Genomic DNA, 23206 nt, shown 5'->3' with positions numbered 1-23206 from the left:
ATGCACGATTAGCTAGTTCACACCGAGAACCAGCATGCACAGTAAATGACCAATTAAATTGCTCCTTTGGTAGTTGAAAGGATTCTTTCAGTTAATTGTTTTACACATCATTTTAGTAAACCAACATCACAGGTGGCCTCTCATTTCTTGCTCCGCTAAAACAACCATGGTGATGCACTGACATCTCCAATTCAGGTGTGACGTGAAGAGAGTTTGTGGAAATGAGGGTCAGAGTTTGACATTGGTCATTATGACTTCAGCCATTAAGGTCATGCAACCAACGTCCTACGACTCTGACACAGAGGCTGTGCAGACCAGAGGATCAATGTGATGTCATCCCAGATTCATCCCCAGAGAGCCAGTGAGTTTGGGAATAGGCATCAACTTTGACCCCATTTGGAAAAGGAAATCTCCCCCTCTGATGACTATAGGTCATACCACATCATCACTTGATTGACATGAATGATTAATAGCACCTTCAAGCACATGATCCCAGTTAAAAGGTGTGAAACGCTAGGTTATGCTACATAATAGGTTATTTCTCAGATTTTAAACATGAAGACATAAACAAGGGATTTGTTTACTGATGCTTTCTTATCTTTATTATATCTTAAAGCCCTAGTCACTTGCTCTTACCAGTGAAAACAGTCTGTCATATTTCTTTAAGATCATGTTACTGCACATCTTTTGATGCTAAAAAAGTTTATAACAGGACACAGTCTGTCCTATGTTAAAGGAAACTTGGGGTATCAATAGCCGAAGCGTTAAACATTTGCAATGCAATTAAAAACTCAATTTTCAAAGCGCTTTGCCGAGGGTGATGAATGGGCCAGTAATCCCTTAATTGTTCTCTTTTAGGCAGAATAACAGGAATGATAGATGTTTCATTAGAGACGAAGCAAAACTTAAAGTAAATAAAATGAGATGTTGATTTTAAAAAGAGGTGTCAGTCAGTCTTTTATCATCAAACCTCCAAAGAAAGTGTCTGTATGTTTATATCACGTGACAACTTTCGGCACAGTAAAAGGAAAATACAGTGAGCCAATGTTTTTGTTCAGTCGCTTGATCATTTTCAGGACCATAGACAGTTCTGTCGGCTCTGTGTTCCTGCATTCCCCTCTGCAAGCTTGTGTGTGTGTGTGTGTGTGTGTGTGTGTGTGTGTGTGTGTGTGTGTGTGTGTGTGTGTGTGTGTGTGTGTGTGTCAGTGCTTGTTCGTTTGAACTAAATTTTACAACTTTTCATTTAATTCCTGCGACTCTTTCAACATGAAGATCTTAACATGAAGATCTAACATGAAGGTTTAACATGAAGATCTAACATCCAAACATTAAGCTCTAACATGGAGTCTGGTGAAGACAAACTTTTCAGACATGCTCCCACTGTGGAAAATAACTGCAGTTCGTGCTTGCCTCATATGGTGCAAACGCAGCCTCTCCGCGGATCCTTAAGATATGCAGCAGCTGCCGCAGCTGGAAGTGGTCGGGCTATTCGGAGTCATTGGCCACCTGAGATTGCTGTGTGCTTCTATTGATTCGTCCAACAGTAAGCTAATATTGACAAGTGCAGCGCTTATTCCAAGCTGTCGTAATCTAGCGGGTTGAGGCTGTTTTAATTTAACGTCAGATCAAGTTTGACCAACATTGGCCCGCCGCGGCGGGTCCAATCGGAGTTCAGATCAGCTCCTTCCCCCCACTCGCCCACCCCTCCCCTCTCCTTCTCTCTCTCTCTCTCTCCTTCTCTCTCTCTCTCTCTCTCTGTCTCTCTCTCTCTCTCTCAGTTGCAAAAAACGCTCTGCAGCTGGGCTGCACCTCAATGAACCTAATTGGCGCACTGTGAGCGACCATCATCTATCCTCTGGATTTCCATCGTGCCCGGCTTTCATCCAGAACATATGAATTTGCTTAGACAGACCCCTTTAAGGAGTTGAACAGAAATGAAAATGGCACAACGCGTGGTTTTGTTTCTACTGTGGCTCTTTGGCAGATCATCCGCAGGATTTCCCAATCAGATCAATATCGGTAAGTGTTTTGCTATTAACGCTGCAGATTGTGAGAAATGTGAGATTGCAAAAAAAAAATGTACCGGTGAGATCTGTAAGGAGCGCGGAGCTCTGCGCTATGATAGAGACCAACTTGATTTTATATATTCTGCAAGCTTATAACCTCTGATTCTAGAAACTATCTATATGAAAGGTACAGCTAGTGATAATGTCTTGACTGTGCTACTGTAATCACTGCCTGAAAATAAGTGGAGTGTATAATAAAGAAGACGGGAGACGATCAGTCCCCCCGCTCGATCTGAGGAGTTTGAGACAGGCGCACTGGTCAAGTGCTAAAATACATGACACTCATTTTCACAAGTAACCAATATCCACCCTTATAGTTCTATTGGTTTAGAGCTCTTCCTCATAAATAAAATGTAATCTTAAACTGGTACAGAGGCGACAGTGAAAGCGTTGTCTGATCTTGGTTTTCATCTCTTCAAGGGGGACTGTTCATGCGTTCCACGGTGCAGGAGCACAGCGCGTTCAGGTTTGCTGTCCAACTCTACAACACCAACCAAAACACCACTGAAAAGCCTTTCCACCTCAACTACAATGTCGACAACCTCGAGTCGTCCAACAGCTTTTCAGTCACCCATGCGTGTAAGTGTGCTTCTATTTCAGTCATGTCCGGATTCCCACCACTCCTGTCCAAGCAGAATGAGCAGAATTATTTATGTCAAACTCATATGGACCTTATAGAGGCTTACAGCTCAATCCAGGGGAAGCAGTCAAGTTCAATCAAAGATGGGGCCATCTCACCCCGCTCACTGGTTCATGGAGTCTCTGGGAATACAATTACCAACAGTATTTTTATAATGTAGCTATACATTGTTCTTCCTATATTCAGCTCACATAATATTCTTGGGTTTTACCACTTTACGTATAAAATTGTTATTAATTTATTCATTACAGCCAAGAACATTTTACAGACAGTGACTATGGATAGAAACCACAGTGCTGTTGTCACATTTACAGTATTTTTTTGCCTGTCTTGAGTTTTACTGAGGTGATATTTTACAAATACACGAATTCCATGCTGTAAAATAAGTTCCCTTGGCAACATGCTGTATACATGCTGGCCTTGAAAGGAAAATGCAGCCACTTACACAAACGCTGTGTCAAGGATTGCTGGAGGAGTGCATACGTTGTGGTGGGAAAAAAAAAAAAAATTGGATGGATGGATGTGTTTTGTGAATGTCTTTAATTTCAACACATTCATGATTCACTGGAGATGAAATGGTACAATATGTATATTATGTATTATGTATATTATATACAGCACCTTATTTCCATGTTTCTGTGTGGGCCCTATTATGTGTTTATGGTCTTCCCATGGTGCAACTGGTGCACAGAGCTGCTTTGATTTGTGGCTGATCCAACAAATAACCTCTATACCCCATTTTGGCTGCAGTTTCTTGAAATCAGCAGAAACAGAGTGGACTAACAGGGAGGAAATAGACTGTCATTTTGTGATGTCATTTTAAAGGATGAGTTTAGTTTGGCTGAACAGACGACTTTAGAGAAACACAGCTCTTTTTGATCGGTGTGGTTCAGTCCATCTAACCTCTGTGTGGCACGCTCATAATGGCCCCTCTGACTCTCCGTGCGCCAGAGCATCTCCGCCTGCTCCGTCCTCTGACTCCCCCTGTGTTACAGAGCATCTCCCCCAGCATTGCAGAGTCAGCTCATTAGCACCCAGCCCTCATAGCACCTCACCGTGCTGTCATTGGGTGAAAGGGGGAAAAAAATCCATAGCTCCCCAACCAACGCCAGCAAATGAGTTGGGCTCAGACCTGCAGAGGAGGTGGGTCTGAGCAGTGAAGGAGATGAAGCAGAGCGTCATATCACAGGCAACAGAGCTGCAAGCACCCTAACGAAGGCATCCATAAGAAACAATAAGCAAATGAGAGTGAATAAATAATAGATAGTGCCGTGCAATTTCACGCATGTCGAAGAGGAAGGGAAGCATAGGAGGAAAAGGCTTGATATCAAAATCTAATTAAATTCAGGGGCAGACAGAGCTTTGGTGAGAGGAAGGGGTTCCTGTGGGAGCCATGGCCCCGTTTCTTGCTGCCATGTCTTAGCATCTCCATCAAGAACACTGTCTCAAGACTGCCTTAAACTTCACATATGAGAACTACGAGCTTTTAATGATGCAAAGAAACCGATGCTCCATGGATGTTTATCGCTCAGTAATGCAAAAATAGGAGGGCAATTGTCAAATTCTTTCTCCCTTCTGATGTACGTATTTATAATCTGCTCTGCTTTAAAATTCTCTTCTGTGCTGAATGTGTAGCCTGCTACATTACACAGACAGACGTGTTATACATACACACTAAAAGTCTTCTTCATTATAAGATAAGCATTCAAATTTGAGCAAAAACTGCACCTGAAACAGTCTGAGATGTAGGTTTCTTTCTGTGTAACGTATGATCTGAGATATTTTTTCAAGGCAGTGCCCTGAGACGCTCGTCAAGCTGAGCTCAAAAACCACAGACAGCTCATGCTGAGCTCACAACAGTCCACAAGCACCTCAGATTGTCTCTACCAATGTAGCGAACAAAACAGAGATGACGGTTATTAAATATCACTTATCTGCTGACTTCCAGGCCTTTGAGGCTTTGCCTCCAGTGAGTGAAGACCTCCTGTGCTGCAGAGTTTTTGATTTGTCAGCGCTGTTTGTTCCACAAGCTGTCACAATTATTTAGTGGACATTCAAATTTTCCTTTGTCATCAATAGCCCCATGTGGATGACTCAGACCTTTGTCAGCAATAGCACACATCTGTTTTATGATGGGGCAATCTGAGCTAAGATTTTACAAAAGTGGCCTTTATGTGGTTTTGGGGAGTAAATCTATTTTGAGGCGAGCTTCGTCGCTTGGATCAAGATGAGATCTGGCTCCGGAGTTGTGGAAATTACAAAAATGTTTTTGTTCGGACTCCTCTTTTCTTGAAGCTGATGTTGTTTTGCTTTCCTGTGCAATGTTCTCTCTTTACTCTGGGACAGACACTGCCAAAGCCCTCTACTCTGACTCATCATGTAGATCACTCCCCCTCATTTGCTATACATCCTTCAAAAGTAATGTAATAGAGGCAGAGGGACAAGAGGACGTGCACACAGTAATTCAAATTAAACTTGCTGGAGTTTATTTTGCTTTTTAGAAACAAAATATGGAAATCCTTAGGTATAATGAAGGAACAGTCTTGTGTCAGAACAGTTTCTTTCAAGTCAGTTTAAAGCCTTTTGCTATTAATTGAATTAGTGACCGGCAGCAAAACAATGTGTGGCTCCAGTAATCCTTAAGGCTTGGCTTTGTACTACAGCAGCGTGGTTTATGCTTTGGTGGCAAGACTGTTGTTGCTTTGAAGTGACATCAGAAATCATGAAATGTGTAATTACCAGTGCAGGGTCCATAATAGCTGGGGAAGCTAGGAGTCAGGTATGCTCACAGAGAAAACAGGGGTAGTTCAAAGCAAAGGGTACCAGTTTGAAGAAAGCAGAGCAGACAGCATTAATGTTCCTGATGGTCACAGCTAGCCAACTTAATGACACCGCCATCCTTTTCTCCCCTGTTTACCCATCTTCTTCTCCTTCCTTTACCTGAGGCGAGAAAAACATCAAGCCCCCCTCCGCCTCTCCTTGCCACGCTATTTATTAGATTACTTGCCTTGATTCCTGTTAAAGGCAAATTTTGCAATGCTTGGCTTTTGAATCTCATCTCCCTATTCCTCATTCCTCATTCTGTCATTAGGCTAATGGTCTGTGTCCCTTCTGCCAGCCTTGTTACATGTGCCTACCCCTCTTTTATTGAATCCTCCAGGTCCTTAAACCCTGGCAGTAGCAGATGCTTCTTTGGCTGCACTGTTCAGCCACCTTCTTCCGCCGCTGTTAGCTACTGTAGATGAAACTGCCTCACTCCAGGAGCATGAGAAAAAAAAAAGACAGGATGAAACAAAGAGTCGCTGTTATTGCATTTGTCATTTCTTAAAGGCATGAAAGAGGAGAGGGACAAGAGAGAAAAGCAGACTGACTGTGAGGTGTAGTGTATCTCATGGTAAACAGTGTGGAGGTGAGGTTAACACAGCTCTAAGTGTATAGAGGATGACTTATGTGATGCTAGAAGTCCATGCTGCAGTATTAGCATTGTCGTTGCTTCAAAATGAATGATTATTTCTGGTTGGATGTTGTGTTGCGCATAAGGCAGGATGATCTATGGTGATAATAAGTGGGTACAGCATTAGGATCAGAAAGTATATGTAACAGTTGGGAAGAAAACTCCAGCCGTTGCTTGAATTTACACCGGTACTGTATTGGATATCAACATAATTCATTAGGATTATCATAAACATTCAGTAGCAAGCCTAACGTTTGTCTAGACGCAACACATCCTTAAAAGCATCTTCTTCACTGACCTTAACACCCACCCAAAGAGTGTGAGCTGTGCACATGTTGTTCAGAAACACCAACGGTCTCTTTGCACCGGCGGCCTACGCTATGACTGAGTGTATGTGGCAAATGGCATATGTTGTGAAGCACAGATGAAAGGGCCCCTTACCGAATCTTCGCATGTATTGTTGTGCATAGCTGTTGGGGCTGTTGTTGGTGGTGTGTGAATGGATGGTAAACAAAGTGATAGGGAGACATGTTTTTGCAGCGTATGGCCTGACAGAGACAGGCCATGGTCAAGAAAAGCTCCTCAGGTGATTGTAGCGGTGCTACACTTCTTATCCTTGCAGGCTGTAACTCAAACTCAGCTTGAAAGGTGTGACCAGAGAAACATGGCAGAGGGAGCTGGAATAGAGAGGGGGGGGGGGCTTGGTGGCGGGGGGGATAGAGATGAGGAGTGCAGTAAGAGAAAGCATGAGAATAAAGAGTTTTATTAAAGGATGTTTTAGAGGTTGCTTATATCAGAGAGAATATTTTGCATGAGTGTGTGTGAGAGAGAGAGAGTGGGAGAAACTTCTCCAGGCTATGGAGGGAGGGGGGGGGGTGTATCGGGACATGCCATCACAGTCCAGCTGTGTTGAAGGCACAGATGGAGGTTTGTTTATGGACGCACATGCATGTGCATATGAATGCATGTGTGTGTACATATGCACATAGCCCAACACTCATCAGCAGACAAACATACACACACACTGTAGGCGTATAGAGTCACACGCAGCCGATCTCCCCCTTCACTCATTTGTTAATGAGTAAATATGGCTGTTCTGTAAAAAAACTGCCATGACACACTTCATCATTAAACCAAAGCAAAGGTCATGGTAAAAATATTGCTGGCTCTCCCTGTCTCTCTTTGTGCAAACAGCTAGCACAATTTTAGGAAATTTTAATTTTTTGAATATATGCCTCACTCTTCAGCAGTAGGATGGTAAGATGTGAAAAAAACTATGCACAGTATAAGAATTCTGAATAATAACAAAATAGAATAAGAACAGAATATTTGAGATGCACCATGACTGTGCAGCAAAGTCTCTGGGAGAAAGATGAGCCGCCGTACAGTAACGTAATGGTCTGATTTTGAGGCCAGCAGGCCAGGCAGTCTCAGGGGCCTGTTGAGGTGGCTCGGTGCGGGCCGCAGTCAGATGAGTGGTACAGTAACGGCCCTGGATGAGGTTACATGCTCTGGGAAATACAAGGCCTCTGAGAGGGGAGCAGGCAGTGAGCAGAAAAGGGTGATTGACAACACAGTTCAGATAGAACAGCATGAGGCACAGAAAAAAGGGTCAGATACAGTCACATGTTTTGATTTGACTTGAGTTTAAAAATGTTATTATTTTGTATGCACACTAAAAGTGCTAACAGTGACTACATTACAGCAACATACTGCACATATTGCTGAAACTTAGTTCTGATGAAATACTAAGAACTTAGCCTACATTTCCTACAGTTTTCTTGAATTCTTGCTGGTATGGTTACATTCATTAGTACTGTTTGTTATGGTCACATGAGATTTAAACCTTTTTCATATAGCAAATGCATAAAAGGGTGAAACAATTCCAAAGGCCAAATCTCCAAAGGGAACATTATTTTTGACCTAATTTTCTGGCCATGAGATGCCCTCCACTGTATTTTCATTTATTTGTTTCTTTAAAGCCAGGCAGAGGGGCTGAAGCTGTAATGAGATTCAGAATAGAAAACATAGAACACACTCCAAGGCAGATTCAACACAATGAATTTTTAATCAGAATATCAAAAGATCCTCTTAAACCCAACCTGAGAAGTGTTGCTGTCGGGGTGTTATTTGTCTTGGAATCAATGACGCTGGCAGATGTTGTTTGATAAAACAACAGCTTTCCTGCCTCGCTGCTGTGTTTGCTTCAAATCTCCATATATCCTTCACAAACACTGGGCATTTGGCCATTTCAGCATCCATGGATTATAAAAAGCATATAGTGTAGGAACAGATTTTTGACTTGGGAGATCAGTAAATCAGCATTCACAATATAGATTCATTGGTACCTTGAAAGATTTCTGTGGTCATGACAGTTATCAATCTTTTGCGGTGTGTTCAGACCTGCAGTGGGGATGTTGGGGTCTTTGAATTTCCTATTGATTTCCCTTATCTATCTAGTCAGTTTTCTGGGGCAAATGTGATAAATTGTGAGTTGAGGAAAGGGATTAAGGTGAAATGATTATGAATGGGCTGTCACAGCAGCCTGAAGATTTCATCGCCCTACAACACACAATAATTGCAAATAGAAAACAAAGCCAATGTAGAAAAACTGTATATTGTTTTAACATTATACGTGATCTTGTGATAAAATGCATACAATGGTCATTCTGGGACCGCAAGAAGTGCTTTAAATGTATTGCTAGATATATTGGATTCCTCATACAGCTTTAACAGTTTGACAATAAAAATTTTCACAACTATTAAAACTATTTATACTACTGCTGAATAATCAAACCTCTAATGCTACCCTTAAGCAACCAAGTAAAGGCTTACGAATAACATGTGGAACACTGACCCATATGCGAGCTTCATGGCAAACCCATGAATGCAAGGCGTAGATCAAGCCCCTTTTTCGTCAGGAGACATGATGCAACATGACAGCCCATCTATGCTCCACACATCTGCTCACCACTGTTCAAATAACAGGGTGGTTTCTGAACTATAAGTCAACAATGACAGGATAAGTCTGTGTTCCCTTATTGAAGTGAGATCAGCACTGCGTTGCGATGAACAACAAGAGCTGGCTGACCATAGAAAAAGCAGCGATAAACACAATAAAGGAACACACAGGAGGAGACACACAGAATCTTACTGGTGCATTAAACACATTCGCCTCTGTGCTCTTTGTAAGGAAAAAGTGTTTTTATGCTAAGAAAAAAGCCAGTACATGTGGTGCATTTTAAATAAAAACGAACAGGGGGCAAGCTGCTATTGTGAACTATTCATGTCAGATGCATCAGGGATATGATTGCCAGCAGCCGAGCTCCATGTGACGGCTGCTTCCCATTTTGTTTTCTCAATGAGCAAAAGCTCTCAAGGAGAGTGGGGTGCATTGTTTGTGGCAGAGATTATTTTTCATTTCGAAATGTCATTTACCCTTATGCACCAGTTGTGAAAAGGAATGTAGGTGAAGCTAAAGAAAGGAAGTGCTTTTTGAAACTTGTCACTTGTAAAGATCTCTGACATTGCAGTCAGCGTTTTTACTTCTAGTCTCTTTCTCATTTCTATTTCTCTGCCTTTATATATATTTAATCTTTCCCACAAAGCCCATTATAGCTATGTTCCCACAGCACACTCAGCAAGCTATTGGCCATTCACTAGACTCCCATACAATACCCGTAATCATTGAATCAGTAATCCCCTACTTGAGCTGGAATAGCACATCTGCATCGTGCCTCATCGGAAGTTGCTGCATTGGTCTGGCTTCACTGGGTCCAAAAGAAAAAGAGGGTACTCTGTATTGTCTTCCTCAATAGGAGCTACTCACTGCATTGTCCTAACCAAGGTCAGACAGTTTATGAAAAGAAAACACTTCCGTGCCTTTTATTATTCCTGAGTCAGTCAGAGAAAGCAGTATTGGCACCTATGTGCTGTCTAATCTTGTCGGTCCACTTGGACCGTGTTATCAGTTGTTTATTGTTTTGGCTTCCCCTCTGTATGTGTGTGGCGGAGTATAATTTCATTGCTAAAGACAGTCAAGAATGAAAAGGACATCAGACAGTGTTGTGATGAATATAAAGCATCAGCAGGGAGTGTCACGATGTACACTCCCAACTAGTAAATATTGGATCACAGTGCAACGGGGCTTCCAGCTTCCAGCTCTCCGTCTGCCGACTGAGCAGACTGATCCGCACGTTTCTGGCCTGTTTCAAAAGAGGCAGTCGCTAGCAGAGCCCTGCCAAAGCTGCATGTCTGTGCAGAAACAAGGGCTCCATCATAACTGATTGCTTGTGACAGTTCACAGTCGCCGGGCCACTGAAGCATCATAACCTTGTGAAACTAGTGTATGGGCACTCTAGCATACAGGCTGAAGGAGAGAAGGAATATATATAAAAAATACATATTAGCATATTCCTTGCAGTGATACAGAGATGCAAATAAGACATGTGGTGCCATGAATATCCTCTATGGTTAATATTAAACACATCTTATGTAATGAAAGACATAATGCAGACCAACAACTCTGGAGATAAGGGGCGGATTTATAGATAATTACTGCAGTGTTTGCAGTTGAAGATTGAAGACCCCAGCAGTGTCAGGGAAGGGTCTGTTGATGTGTTGGAATAAAGAGCTGATGACACTGAAACAGAAATATCTTCTGGCAGGCCTGAGGGACAAACCCAGTTGTGTTCTCACCATAACAAGCGCTAATATATTTCGGATTGTTCAGTGATTCACATTAGTTTAATCAAATCTGCACGAACGCTGTAAAGAAGAGAATGATAATCAAATGATCATGAATAATATGCTGGGAATTATTTGGTTGTAGGCGACTAAAAGGGCTTCAAGGTGCTTTGACTCATCCGCCGCTTTGTCGTCAAGGAGGCGGTTGCCATTGCTGTCCAACTCATCCAATTACTGCAAACAGTTATTAAACAGATGCATTTCCAGGTGTGAAAGAGAAAAAAAAAACATTTAAATGTGATTTAGTGGTGAGGTCTTACTTTACATGAGCCGTACCGTGGTTCTCCTGTCCTCGGCGCTTACTATCCCCATGAGTGAGAATTAAGTGAACATGATGTGCTTGCTCAACCATGACCCTCCTCTGTTTCTTCCTCCAATGGTTAATTCGGAGAGTGCTGTTGTGTGGCTCTTGCCATTTCACACATGGCTACGTAAAACCTGTGGGCGGTTGCTCCCAGGCCACTGTCCGTGTTTGTGTGTCCATGCATGACTGTGTGATGAAATATTGAAGTGTTCTATCATCGACCATTGGGTAGCCCCCGGCACGACTCCTGTCCCTTAATTTTATTTTTCTTCCCGTCTTTATCTCAGTGGTGTGGCTTTATTTTCTGTGGCATGGCGTGCTAGATCAGGAAGGCAACCTCATCTGGACCCATGACAGAGCTAATCCATCGCAGCTGCAGAATGAAAAGGCCGTTTGGAGTGAATCCATTCCAAAGGCCTCAATGGAAAGCTTCTCTCAGATGCTGGTGCCCTTTGCAGCCCTGACAGTGCTAGAATATGATGAAAAAGGACTTGGGAGAGATCAGTGGCTTAGCGATGTTTATGAGAGAAGGGAATAGTGAGGAGAGAGGCACAGCACTGAAGATGGAGAGATGAAGTGACCAACCGCTGTGTTTGTGTATGCCAGTGTGTGTATGCGTGTGTGATGTGAACTGGATTGTAACTAGATAGCACAGGCGCTTCCCCTTCATCTCTCCACATACCTGTCTTCTATACAGAACTGAGACGAGCTGAATGGCCTGAATCCGCTCTCTGTCGATGTGTGAGGCTTTACACGCCTCTGCAGATGAGCTGCACATGTTCAATAGCAGAACCACAATGGCAGTGAAGTGGACAGTGGCCAAAAGTAGCATGATGTCCACTTTGGAATTAACTCACCATAAAGGAACTCACAGTATGTGTGAATGGTTGAAGAGAAATAGCGCCTTGCTCTTTCTTACTGTAAATGGGCAGTGACATTGGATAACATACCTTTCTTAAATATGTCAAGGGCACAGAGAAGTCTCACAGGACTTGCTTTATGTTCTCCTGCTTTCTACTCAGGACTTTGTGTTACATATTTTTTCCTGCCTATGCTGCTGCTACTCTACAAGTCCCACTCCTAAGCTATTAGCTCTTTTACGCATAAAGGAGCTTAAGTTGGAAAAGTGCTCTCAAGTGGCCAAAGTTTGTGAAAAGTCAGTGAACATTTCACTCCTGTTTTCAGTTGTTTGTCTCACAGTAAAGCTTTTTAGCCTTAGTGCGCCTAACAGAATAAAACATGTAGGATTAATAATGAAGACTTGACTTTTGAAGAAGTTTCTTTTCATAGAAGTTGCATAGCTGCCATGTTACTTTCACAGTCCACCAAGTCTGTGATGAGCACACATTGCAATTATGGTTTAAATGGTTTATGGAACACAATTTAGATCTCAAATCTGCATTAACTGATTTAAACTGATTTTCTTAGCCTATTGGGGGTAACAGAACAAGCTGTAAACACAACACTGACACACATATTATCAGCTGATAAAGTTGATATGGCAAACATGTTAGCAAACAGTCGCTTATTTACTCATCCAGCAGATATGGTGCAACATTAGTTTAATTTGGTGTTGTGCTTCTGTCCATGAATATAAGTCCAATAGTCAATCTCCTGCTAGCTCTGCTTTGTTTTGCACCAACTCCTAAGGGAAATACACGGCTCTTCAGCAACTAAATGCTCCACTATGCTCACCAGCTAGCTTTGGTGCTTCCCTTTAGGAATGACCATTTTTATATGCTTAATAGTCTGATTGCATTTTTAGAAATAAGAAAAGCGGGGCCACAGAAAATTGTATGTTTTGTCTCATGCAATATGCATTTAAAGGCATTCCTGTTTAAAGAACAAAATATGGGAGGAGGGAATGGAAATATGTACAAATCATGAATGTATAAAGAGAACTGGATACAGCTTTGGAAGCGGGGCCCTGTACATTCCTATGAAAGTTGCTCAGTGGCGCATGAAGCCAAAAAAAACACTTCCCACTGTAAAGAAATTACCTAGATTAATTTGCTCACTAGAGACTTCCACCGAGACAGTTAACTTCTGGATTAGCCTTCCGCCTAAAACAATTCAATGTGCGGCTCTTTTAGACTTCTCAAATGTTATCAGACTGAATGGATCAAATTCTGATAGTGAAATGAATCATTCTGGAGGGTTGTGAGGCTCAACAAAATGTATCCAACATTTTACAGCCGCTCCTTTTGCAATGATTGTGTGTTGGAAAAATGCTTTTTCGGCCCCTGTCGAACCCGGAAGTTATAATTCTACGATTTGGCCACTATGTTAAATGGACTTTAAAGTCTGGTGCACTTCCTGGTGCACTCTCAGATGAAAAGGCATCTGAAATTTAACATCTGAGAAAAGCAGGTGTAAAATCAATGCTACAGCCTGTTATTTTTCAAATGACTTTACCTTTCTGTTTCCTTCAGTCACCTGCTGCTTATTTATCCTGACTTTTAATGGCTCATGTAAGCCTCAGTCCAGTGATTGTAGCATCCAGTAATTAAGTAGGCTGTTAAATTATTTTTTTATCTGTGTAGAGAAATTATATTGTCTAAGAAGACAGTCATTCAATCACTGTAATTTTTGGTGAGCTGACAACATCAGGCATTTCTTCACACACAGCCTTCTTTTAGTGGGATGAATGCACACTTCCAGTTCCAAACGTGTTTTCTCTTCTCCAGCAGAAAACTTTATTAGATGCTTTATCCCCTGCACACGTTTGATCTATTGTTGATATGAAATTTTTGAAATATCTATCTCTGACATTTCTGCCTCCACCCCAATACAAGAGAAATGAATGGAATATTTCTGTTACTCTGGATAACCAGGTATTTTGTGTTTGCTGATCAGTTCAACACATAATTCCCATTTATTACAGTGACAGATATCTCAGTAGGACTTGCTCTGACTTGACTACATTGCAGTATGGTGACCATTCAGACAAGATATCAAACTGCCACCAAATGACAGTGAAATTATTTTATTGGTGTCGGTGCCCAGTGCACATATCCAGACAATGAAAGGTCCACAGAGAGTGAGACAGAGCATATCTTTTCATCTAATGTGAGAAAACTTCTTGGTCTCTTCTCTTCAAGTGGCTATATGAAGTGGCTCTGAAGTGAAACCCCTTGCTGAGATTTTTTATTGTTTTTTCTATGGGAAAATTTGCTTTAGAGGAGTATGGTGAGCAAGGTATATTCAAGTTTTTTTTTTGCCGGGGCCCAGAGATATATGGGATTACAGTTCACTCATTGTCATAGCCTTCTGTTTTCCATCTCTCTCTCTCTCTCTTTCTGCTACCTCCAGTATTATCATTCAGGGACAGAGCCCTGTCTCAGCAAGGGCACTAATAAGATGAAAAGTGGCGCTGGACTCTACATACTTAACCAGGTCTGGATTGAGGCTGAGAAGGAGAGGGAATTCTTTAAGTGATGTCTTCAAGGTTAAACAACTGGTCCCATCTCCCGTCCTCATTGACGTATTCTATTATTCTTCGTAGAAAGGCAAAGAATTGGGAGAGACTGGTCCTGGAGAGGTGCTGTTTTAAAATTCAGCCCTGTAATCAAGCTGCACAATGCAAGTCCCTCAATGACTTGGCTCGGTTTGTTTCATCGCCATAGGATATGAATTGTGACATGTAATTTGATTAGTGACACCCGGGGCAAAGGCTTAGTTTACATGCGCAGGAAGTGGACCTCGTGAGAGTGGCAGATAGTCATCCCCTCCTGGTGGTCCTGCGTGGCAGACTTTGCATGTGCATATAAGCCACAGATGAGACTCAGAGATCTGAAATCCCCCCTAAAGGACAGAAACAACCAGTCAGGAAGCATTATCCTCATAATGGTTTTCACTGTAACTGGAATATGGAAATTCAAGACTCCTTGCTGTCCTGTCTTGCAGATGAGGAAAAGAGAAAATGACTAGTTTAGCAGGCAAGACTGAATAACAGATATAACTGATGTATACAGATGGGCAGGAAAAACAATCCAGCATTTTGACATTGATGGAAAAATATATGTGCCTGCCCTGCCAGAAATCCACAAAGTTTACGCTGCGTTTTTTTTTTTTTTTCAATCATCCAAATAAGAACAGGAACATGAAGGGGTTTTCAGCTGCCAGGTATTTCCCCTGCTGTGCAGAATTGGATTCAAAACAAGTCAGTTGGGTGCGGCACTCTACACCTGAAATATCACCACAAATCTTTACCCAAGCGAGCCCAGCTCTCCTGCAGTCAGGTCGAATAATTTAGAGGCATCTTCTTAAACTATTCCTTTAATCTCTTTGATGGGGCTGAGAGTTTTGTGTCTCATTTTCTTGAAGGCGTCTGTCCAAGAGTGAGCTGTTTCCTGTGATTCAGCAAAGCTAATCTCCCGTGTTTGTTGTGAAGGCACAGCCCCAGACCACATCTGACAGCAACAGTTTGAATGTTTGCTGTCGTGGTCTGACATGTTGAACTCTGTCTCGTTTGTTCCTTTCGCAGCTGTCCTGGGCGCCCTGCCTCTTCTAACTCGTCTCATTCCCAGCACTGAGATGCTGATTAGACTGTGTGTTAGAACATGTTGGCACGCCTTCAGTGCTGTCCGTCCTTATGCAGTCATGGCACAATCCACACCCCTCTTCATCTGCGATCCCTGCGTTCTCCCTCGCTTCACGCTCCATTCTCTTCCCTTCCTCCATATTCATCTGCAACGAAGAGCGTGCTTTAGGCCTGCAGTGCTGATTGGGAGGATTAGTGGTGTGTGAGGGACTTTGTCACCAGCTTTCTGGGAAATCCAATTACCGAATATCATAAGCCTTACATGTTTCATACTCTGTTGAATCCTCCTTAAAAATGCATACAGTCATACTCAAAGGGTCAGTGTTTAGCAGCTGTCTCCACTGTGTACTGTAGTCACATCTTCCTGGAGGTGTGAAGAGAGATCATCTTTTAGAGGATAAGACAAGTCCTGTAGCACTCCTCTCGCCTCTGCATTGCAGCAAATGGTGGACTGCACAAGCCTGTCAGAGAAGGGATTGTTATTTGTTCAACGTGATGGGCTGGGATCTCAGAGCGCGGCTCTCAAGGTGAAGCGAGGGCCAAGGGTTTTGGTCTGTTATCTGCCCACATAGATAGCCCTTAATTGCATGTGTCAAGGAAATGACATGCAGCGGATGAGGGCATGCAAAGTGAGATTTCTGCATGTATCATCAAACTGATGTTCACCCCGAGGTTTTCAGCAAATCTTGCAGCTCCCATCAGAACGCTGTTATCTGAACTTTTGAAAATGGCCAACGTATTGAACATTTGAACAGCGTTCTTGTTCAAACCTCCTGCTCTTTTGCTCTGCATAATGATTTTTGTTGTTCAAACAGAGGGCATTTCAGTGACGATCAAGGAATCACCACATGCGCAAGTCCTCAGTGGTGTGTAGGTCTGTTTGACCTGCGCAGTGTGTGTTGCTCTGTGTTCAAACAAAGCATGATGGTAAGACCTTGAAGGTGAAAATATCTGTCAGAGGGAGATGGAGTTGAGAGCCATTGACTCCTTGGGGATTGCTCACCAGCCACTCTCACAAGTACAGGACTATATCATCAAGATGGCAGGTGGAGAGGAGAAAGAGGCGGTGGTTGAAGGGCTGCAGAGAAAAACAAGAGAGGAAAGAGAATAGTTAATGAACTCCAGTGAGGGAAGTAGGAGCTTGTGGAGCCACATCTGACCTCAGTAACTCTGATCCTCGGGTCAGTTTCTCATCTACAGCATACCATATACATAGTAATTTGCAGCAGTCAAACCCTTCGATACACATTATTAATGATGAAACAAAGTTTCAACAGAAGTAGATATGTGCCTCATTTCAAGGAGTCTTTTCCATCTTAATTCACTACAGCTGCCATAAAGTCTCTGTTATATTAATATTAACTGTCTTATTTTAAAACATGTAAAATTATATTAACCATGGTTGATGAACAAAAACTTAAATTTACTGACATCTCAAAATTGTTCTAAAACATCTTGTTTAATCAGAATATTGTGTCAATTTAAGAAGCAGACAGTTCTAGTTTGCATAAGTAATCTTCCCTCGGCTCACTCTGGCAAACCAGTAAAGATTTGACAAACAGAATCATATCACGTAATTCAGATGTGATATCTCAGCTTTTAATTCTGCTTTTTTTTGCCAACAGAGCAGAGGTCTGGGCACATTTTATTAGAACTGACGGGGGGTTTTAGATTGTATGAGCCAATAGTATGGTATGGGATAAGTGGTTTTCTTACGGATGTCTTTTAGGTCTAATTCTTGAAGCTTCAAAGGGAATGTAAATCACGCTAACTAGAGTTTGAATTTTATGCTTTCACACAAATTTCCATAATGTCCTTCTCAATTGGATACACTACTCTACATTGAGCTCTGAGAAAATGTTTTTCTCCAAACTAGAAAGTGAATTTTATACTTTTACACACATTTCCATTAATTAATTCTTAGAGGAAAAAATGTAATTATAATTTTAAGTACTGTAAAAATTACAATAAGGTATTTTCATTAGAATATTTGACTAGTTACCTGATAACTCTACAGTTCTATGAACATGTTTTCAATTAAAATATATCAGAAATTCAGACAAAATTTACCCAAACTAACATAAAATGTTCAACTAAGGTTTAATTAAAACTGAATGCAATGCCATTAAATGTCTATGCCATGCAGTCTTGCTACACACTGCAAAACATTTCAGTTTGCTTATTCTCACAAATGACTCCTACCATATTTTAAAGTTGTGTGCTATGTAGTGGGCTTCATGTGTTCCACTAAAAGTATGATCAGCAGGGGTGTCAAAATTTTACCCTTGTTTAGGTATTAAATTGTTCCATATATTTTTAGAAAAATCTTTGTGTTGTTTCTCACATTATATTTGGATTAAAACTTGTAACTGTGAGTTATGAAACTTGACAAATATCTTCACACATGCTCTTTGTTGCCACATTGGAATAAGATTAAATTTCTTCTAATATTTGACCTGTTCTCTATCCATCCAGGTAGGCAGTGGAGAAACAAAGGTTTATATGCTCTACCTTTGTGTAGAGCCAGCATTACAGTATTACAGGCAGCCCCCTCTTTGATAGAGACAGACTAATTTGAGCCATTAAAGTTACTGGCCAGTAACCTTTTTTGATGTGACTTTTACTAAGGTATCAAGCAAAGAAGGGACTGTATTGGATGTTCGCAGTCTGTAGTTGTATGCACTAGATAGATACAATAGAACTTACGCATCCATACTCAAATTTATGCATACTCTCTTGAGGCCACATGCCTACAACATAATCTTTTCACAGAAAGAATACTTTATGTGAAGGTTATAGAATAATGCATGCACATAGTGAACATGTCTCAAGGTGAGTTTATTCACTCACAAAATAAAAGTTTAAAATAATAGATACAGAATGAGCTGAGGGCCTGACTCAAGTACACTAGGTTGCTGATTTCTTTGTGGATGAGCTCCAGGCTAACCAGCCTTGGTGACAGAGCATCCCCAGGCCAGGCTCCTTCCCCACCCCCCACCATCATCCATTATACACTCCAGCAGTCAAACAGAAATGCACGTGTATAAAAAAGCATGCATGCACAAGCACATACACACACAATTATGTTTTCATCACTTCAGAGGCATTACATTGGCTAAGATTCATTTCCTGAGACTTATCTTAACCTCAACCATAACAACTACTTTCCCTAACCCTTACCTTAACATAACCCTAACCTTAAAGTAACCCTGAACACCCTAGTGAAAGATTCATGTTAAGGAGACTTGCTTTTTGTGTACATAAAGGAGGTGAGTCTCCACAACATGACTGTGTAAAAACATTTACATCCCCACAACATGAGGAATACCTGGTACACACACACACACACAAATGCACCTCTGAACTCACTGGTGGATTGCTTGTATATTATTTTTCCAAACCCAAACAGAGGACGAGGTACTTCATGGTGGGGATTCCCAACCTAGCAGGGTGAGCACAGGGCAGGAGAGATATGCAGAGGTAACTAAAACAGAGCCGCTTTATTAAAAAGTGAATTTTAGATGTTATCACTTGTAAAATAGCTGCTTTGCTTTACTTTCATTGGCTTAAATAAACTTTATAGTGAAAAATTTGTATACTTTGTGAGCAGTTACTTGTCATTGAGGACAATATTTTGTGTCATAGCCTATGACAGCTGGCTATATGACTGAAATTAATTTGACAATATTAAAAAGAATGTTTTTACAACATTAATATAAATCATTATATGACAAATATATGCAAAAATTACATAGAAAATGATTGCATTGTATGTGTTATGCATAACATCAGAAAACACTGTTCACGTGTATTGAACCACTCATTTTGTTAGTTAATTAGTATTTGCCTGGAAACATTTATTTAGCAGATGTTTTATAAAACAATAACATGATCATTATGTCATAATGTGATTCCACTGAGAGTCAACACATAATAATATTGAATTATAGTCCCAGAAACTACTGGATACATTTGCTGCACTGTAGTAAATCAGATAAAGTAGTACAGCAGATAATTTGAAGTGTACATAGATGTGAGATGTTGATGTTGTGGGAATAGTAACAGCTTCCTTTTAACGTTTCATGGCAACCATTGCAGTTGAGTCGTTCTTGAATCTGGGTCTGCCATTTGAGGTAACAGTTTGAAGCACTTCACATCTCTATATCAGTGGTTCTCAAACTCCTTCACATCAAGTACCCCTAAACTGCCACAAATTAGACGGCGTACCCCCATTTGATAAGATTTTGTCCCAGGGTCCCCATCTGATAAGATTTTTGCTTTTAGATGTTTTATTACAGAGAGCATATGAAACCCGTGACCAAAACAGTCACATGTTCTGTCATTGTCTTACTTATGGATGGATTATAGTCAAAATAAATGATTCCCATTTTTGCTGGGGACCCCCTGGAACTCCCTAAAGGACCCCTGGGGCTCTCCGGACCTCACGTTGAGAACCACTGCTCTATATGACAAGAGCTGATGCAATCCCCCCACGGCACTTACGAGCTATCTCCCCGTGACAGCATCCTCTCTTCAGAGCAGGACGGGCTGGTCCTGATGTAGGCTGGTGGAAAGCGGGGGGAGGGAGGCGGGGAGGGAGACGGTACCAGCTAGAACAGCTACGAGGACCAGAGGGAGAAGGAGCCTGAGACAGAGGCAGGAAAATGGAGGACATGTGGCTGAGAGGAGAAACAACTGAGCCAAAGAGAGAATGTGGGTTTTATGAAAAAGAATAGGAAAACAGCTAAAGAGATACAATCATCGTTGACATTTAACTGTTCCCGGCCCCCTTCCCAAGGCAGTGCAAGGCTCTGGCTCGTGTGCCATGAAAGAGCATGGAAGTCCAAATACTTTGAGTGCATGAAAAGGTTTTTTTTTTTATGAATTAGCCCAGTGTGCCTGCGGGATAACGCATATCCCTCTGAACTAGCATTCCAGGCCAGCCATCTCAAGTGATGCATCAGAAATGTAACATCCCCGTAGCACTGCCGAGTGTCCTGATTATAGAAGTGAATGAGGGCGGCACACTGTGTGTGTTTGACCAGTGAACTGAAGATGGGATGCATGGTTCCCTGCAGCAGGAAGGGGGAGGAGGAGGTGGTGGAGGAGGAGGAGGCACGGTTAGCTGCAGAGGAAGGAAAAAAAAAAAGTAAAAGGGAAAATGACATTGGAGAAGAAGGAAAAGAGAAGAAGCAGATGAGGGAGATATCTTTGTGTTGTTTACCATTCAGTCTTGGTGCAGGCTCCTGTAATGACTTTGTGTTCATGTGCATGGTTGTCTGAGGACTTGTGAGTAAATTAGTAGTATTGAAATTCAAAGTGACACTCACTGAGTCACTGAATTATATTAACTGATGTGTTATTTCTTCAGAGTTGGAGACAGGTTCGGTTGCTTTATTTCCTCTCTTGCAGTACGGCATTTGTTTCATTTTTATTTAATTACCGAGAGGGATGAGGCAGAGGCCAGGGCGTTTCTCTACAGTTCTCTCCCCTGACTGTACCGTGCAGAAGAACACCAATCTCTGCTCCACTGATTCAGCAGGGTGATATTATGGGGGAAACAATCTGAGTGGGGAAAGAGAGAGGCACTCAGGTGGAGAGAGATACTGCCACGCTTGAAGAGGATGTATGCTTTGGGGGATGACCAGATGGCTGAGGCAAAAGACAGGCAACAAAAGGAGAGGTCAAATAGAGTGGTGAGGATAGAGGAGAGGAGAGCGGAGAGAGACGGCGAGGCATTGAAGAAGGAGGCGATCAGTACTGCATGGAGAGACATTTATGGGAGAAAGTGAGTGAAGTGTAAGAATACATATATATACAGAGTGTGGCTCTGAACTTTCCACATGTGCAACTTTTCAGCAAAAGTTCTGAGTTTGGCTCTTGTTCCAGCCTCCACTTTACGTTAAGAATCACAAAATAAAGGAGAGTCAATACATAAAGGCTCGTAAATGAAGATCCAACCAGTCTTTCGTGCTAAAATTGTAAGCATTTTTCATTTATTGAAGCTATTAAGTGTTGCTTGGATTAACTTTCCATTTCATTGCAAAGAAACTTTAAATTCCTCAATTTGACTGGTCAATATGTTTCAACTGATTGGCTTTTTTTCATTGCTGTTTACTTTTAATAAACTTGCCAGAGTATATGCTCTGCTCATTCACTCTACTTCCTTGCTATTCACCCTGGACTAAAGGAATTAGAATTTATTACATTTTGAAAAAGTTAAAAAGTGTACATGTACAACAAATTAGTGAGGTTCAAAACTGGTGCAGCTTCTGCCAAATGTAGATCAATTTAAATAATATTGCAATGTTATCCATAAATATGTGATGTAGTTTTAAGGTCTACTGGCTCATTTCGCACACAGCTCCTGGTGATAAAAGTCAACACGTGTTTGGTTGAAACAGCAAGTTTCAACCAGTGTGAGCTCATGTTCCCACAGCTGTTTGCACAAGTGATGATTGTAGCTGCCTGGCCAAAAGAAGCTTTATTTTTTACTGATGTGATGACACATTTGCTTAATCAGTCATGATCAGCAGCACTGCTAGCTCTACTTGAAGGTTCCTGGAACTCACTTTTAGTATCACCTTCAGGCTGTATAAACACTCATGAAGCTTCAACATGTGCTGTGGCTTGTTAGTGATTAAGAGTGAGAAAACAAGAGGTTTCAGCACACTGCAGCTTATGGTACTCAATTGAAAATCAATAACAAAGCTTCCATTATTTGTATGTTGCGCTAGACTAACTGTGGTGGTGTCTATTTATGGCAGTGCCGCTTCATGTAGCTGTGAATGCCAATCCTGTAACCATGTAACCTGTCACAAATGATGCTTATGCAGGCAGACTTTGGCGAGGGAGTAGGTGCAGGTGGAGAATGGAATGTGAAGAAAGGGGGAGTGCAGCTCTTGTGGCAAAGGAGTTCGGGATGAATCACAGGATGCTGGCAGATCTGGTGCACCGAGACAGTCTAGTGCATGCCCCCAACACAGAAGAGGTCATTCTTTGTCTGGAAGATCCCTATCAAGCCTGCCACTATGGGAGAATCTACCTGAAGATCATTCTAGATGGCATCGCTCATTGGATCGCTGGAACACACGAACCTGTACACTACAATAAGGTAGCAACACAGAAAAGGGTGCAGCGCAAAGACACTGCATCACTAACGGGGGCAAGATGAGAGAACAAAAGGCGAGGGCAGGGAGCGAGATGGGGCGTGTGTGCGGGGAGGATGGGAGGACATATTTGTTACTGAAGCCCAGGCTTGCTCAAAGCTCATAATAATCAGAGGACAGCTGAGCAGAGAGAAAGAGGCTGCCAGATCTGCTCCCCTAGGATAGGTTCTGTGTCAGTACTGGCCCAAATTAAGAGGGAGTGCAGAGAAAACTGGGCCTCGTCGAGGGCTGGAACTCCTACTGGCTCCCATTCAGTGTGGGAGATTGCACCACTCACCCTGCAG

At 41.9% G+C, this 23206-nt stretch overlaps 1 protein-coding gene across 2 annotated transcripts in view; it reads left to right on the top strand.

Moving 5' to 3' along the window:
* The first annotated feature begins 1787 nt into the window (after positions 1-1787).
* Positions 1788-23206, top strand: part of LOC137189203 (glutamate receptor 3) — a 90216-nt gene continuing 68797 nt past the window's right edge. For both annotated transcript variants that reach the window (XM_067598935.1, XM_067598934.1), the window contains exons 1-2: positions 1788-2019; positions 2487-2645. In XM_067598935.1, coding sequence (XP_067455036.1) covers positions 1935-2019; positions 2487-2645 — 244 coding nt within the window. In that variant the 5' untranslated portion in view covers positions 1788-1934. The remainder of the gene's footprint in view (positions 2020-2486; positions 2646-23206) is intronic.

Source organism: Thunnus thynnus, chromosome 9 (assembly GCF_963924715.1).
Source record: "Thunnus thynnus chromosome 9, fThuThy2.1, whole genome shotgun sequence".
Taxonomy (NCBI): Eukaryota; Metazoa; Chordata; class Actinopteri; order Scombriformes; family Scombridae; genus Thunnus; species Thunnus thynnus.
This window is presented reverse-complemented; position numbering and strand designations above follow the sequence as displayed.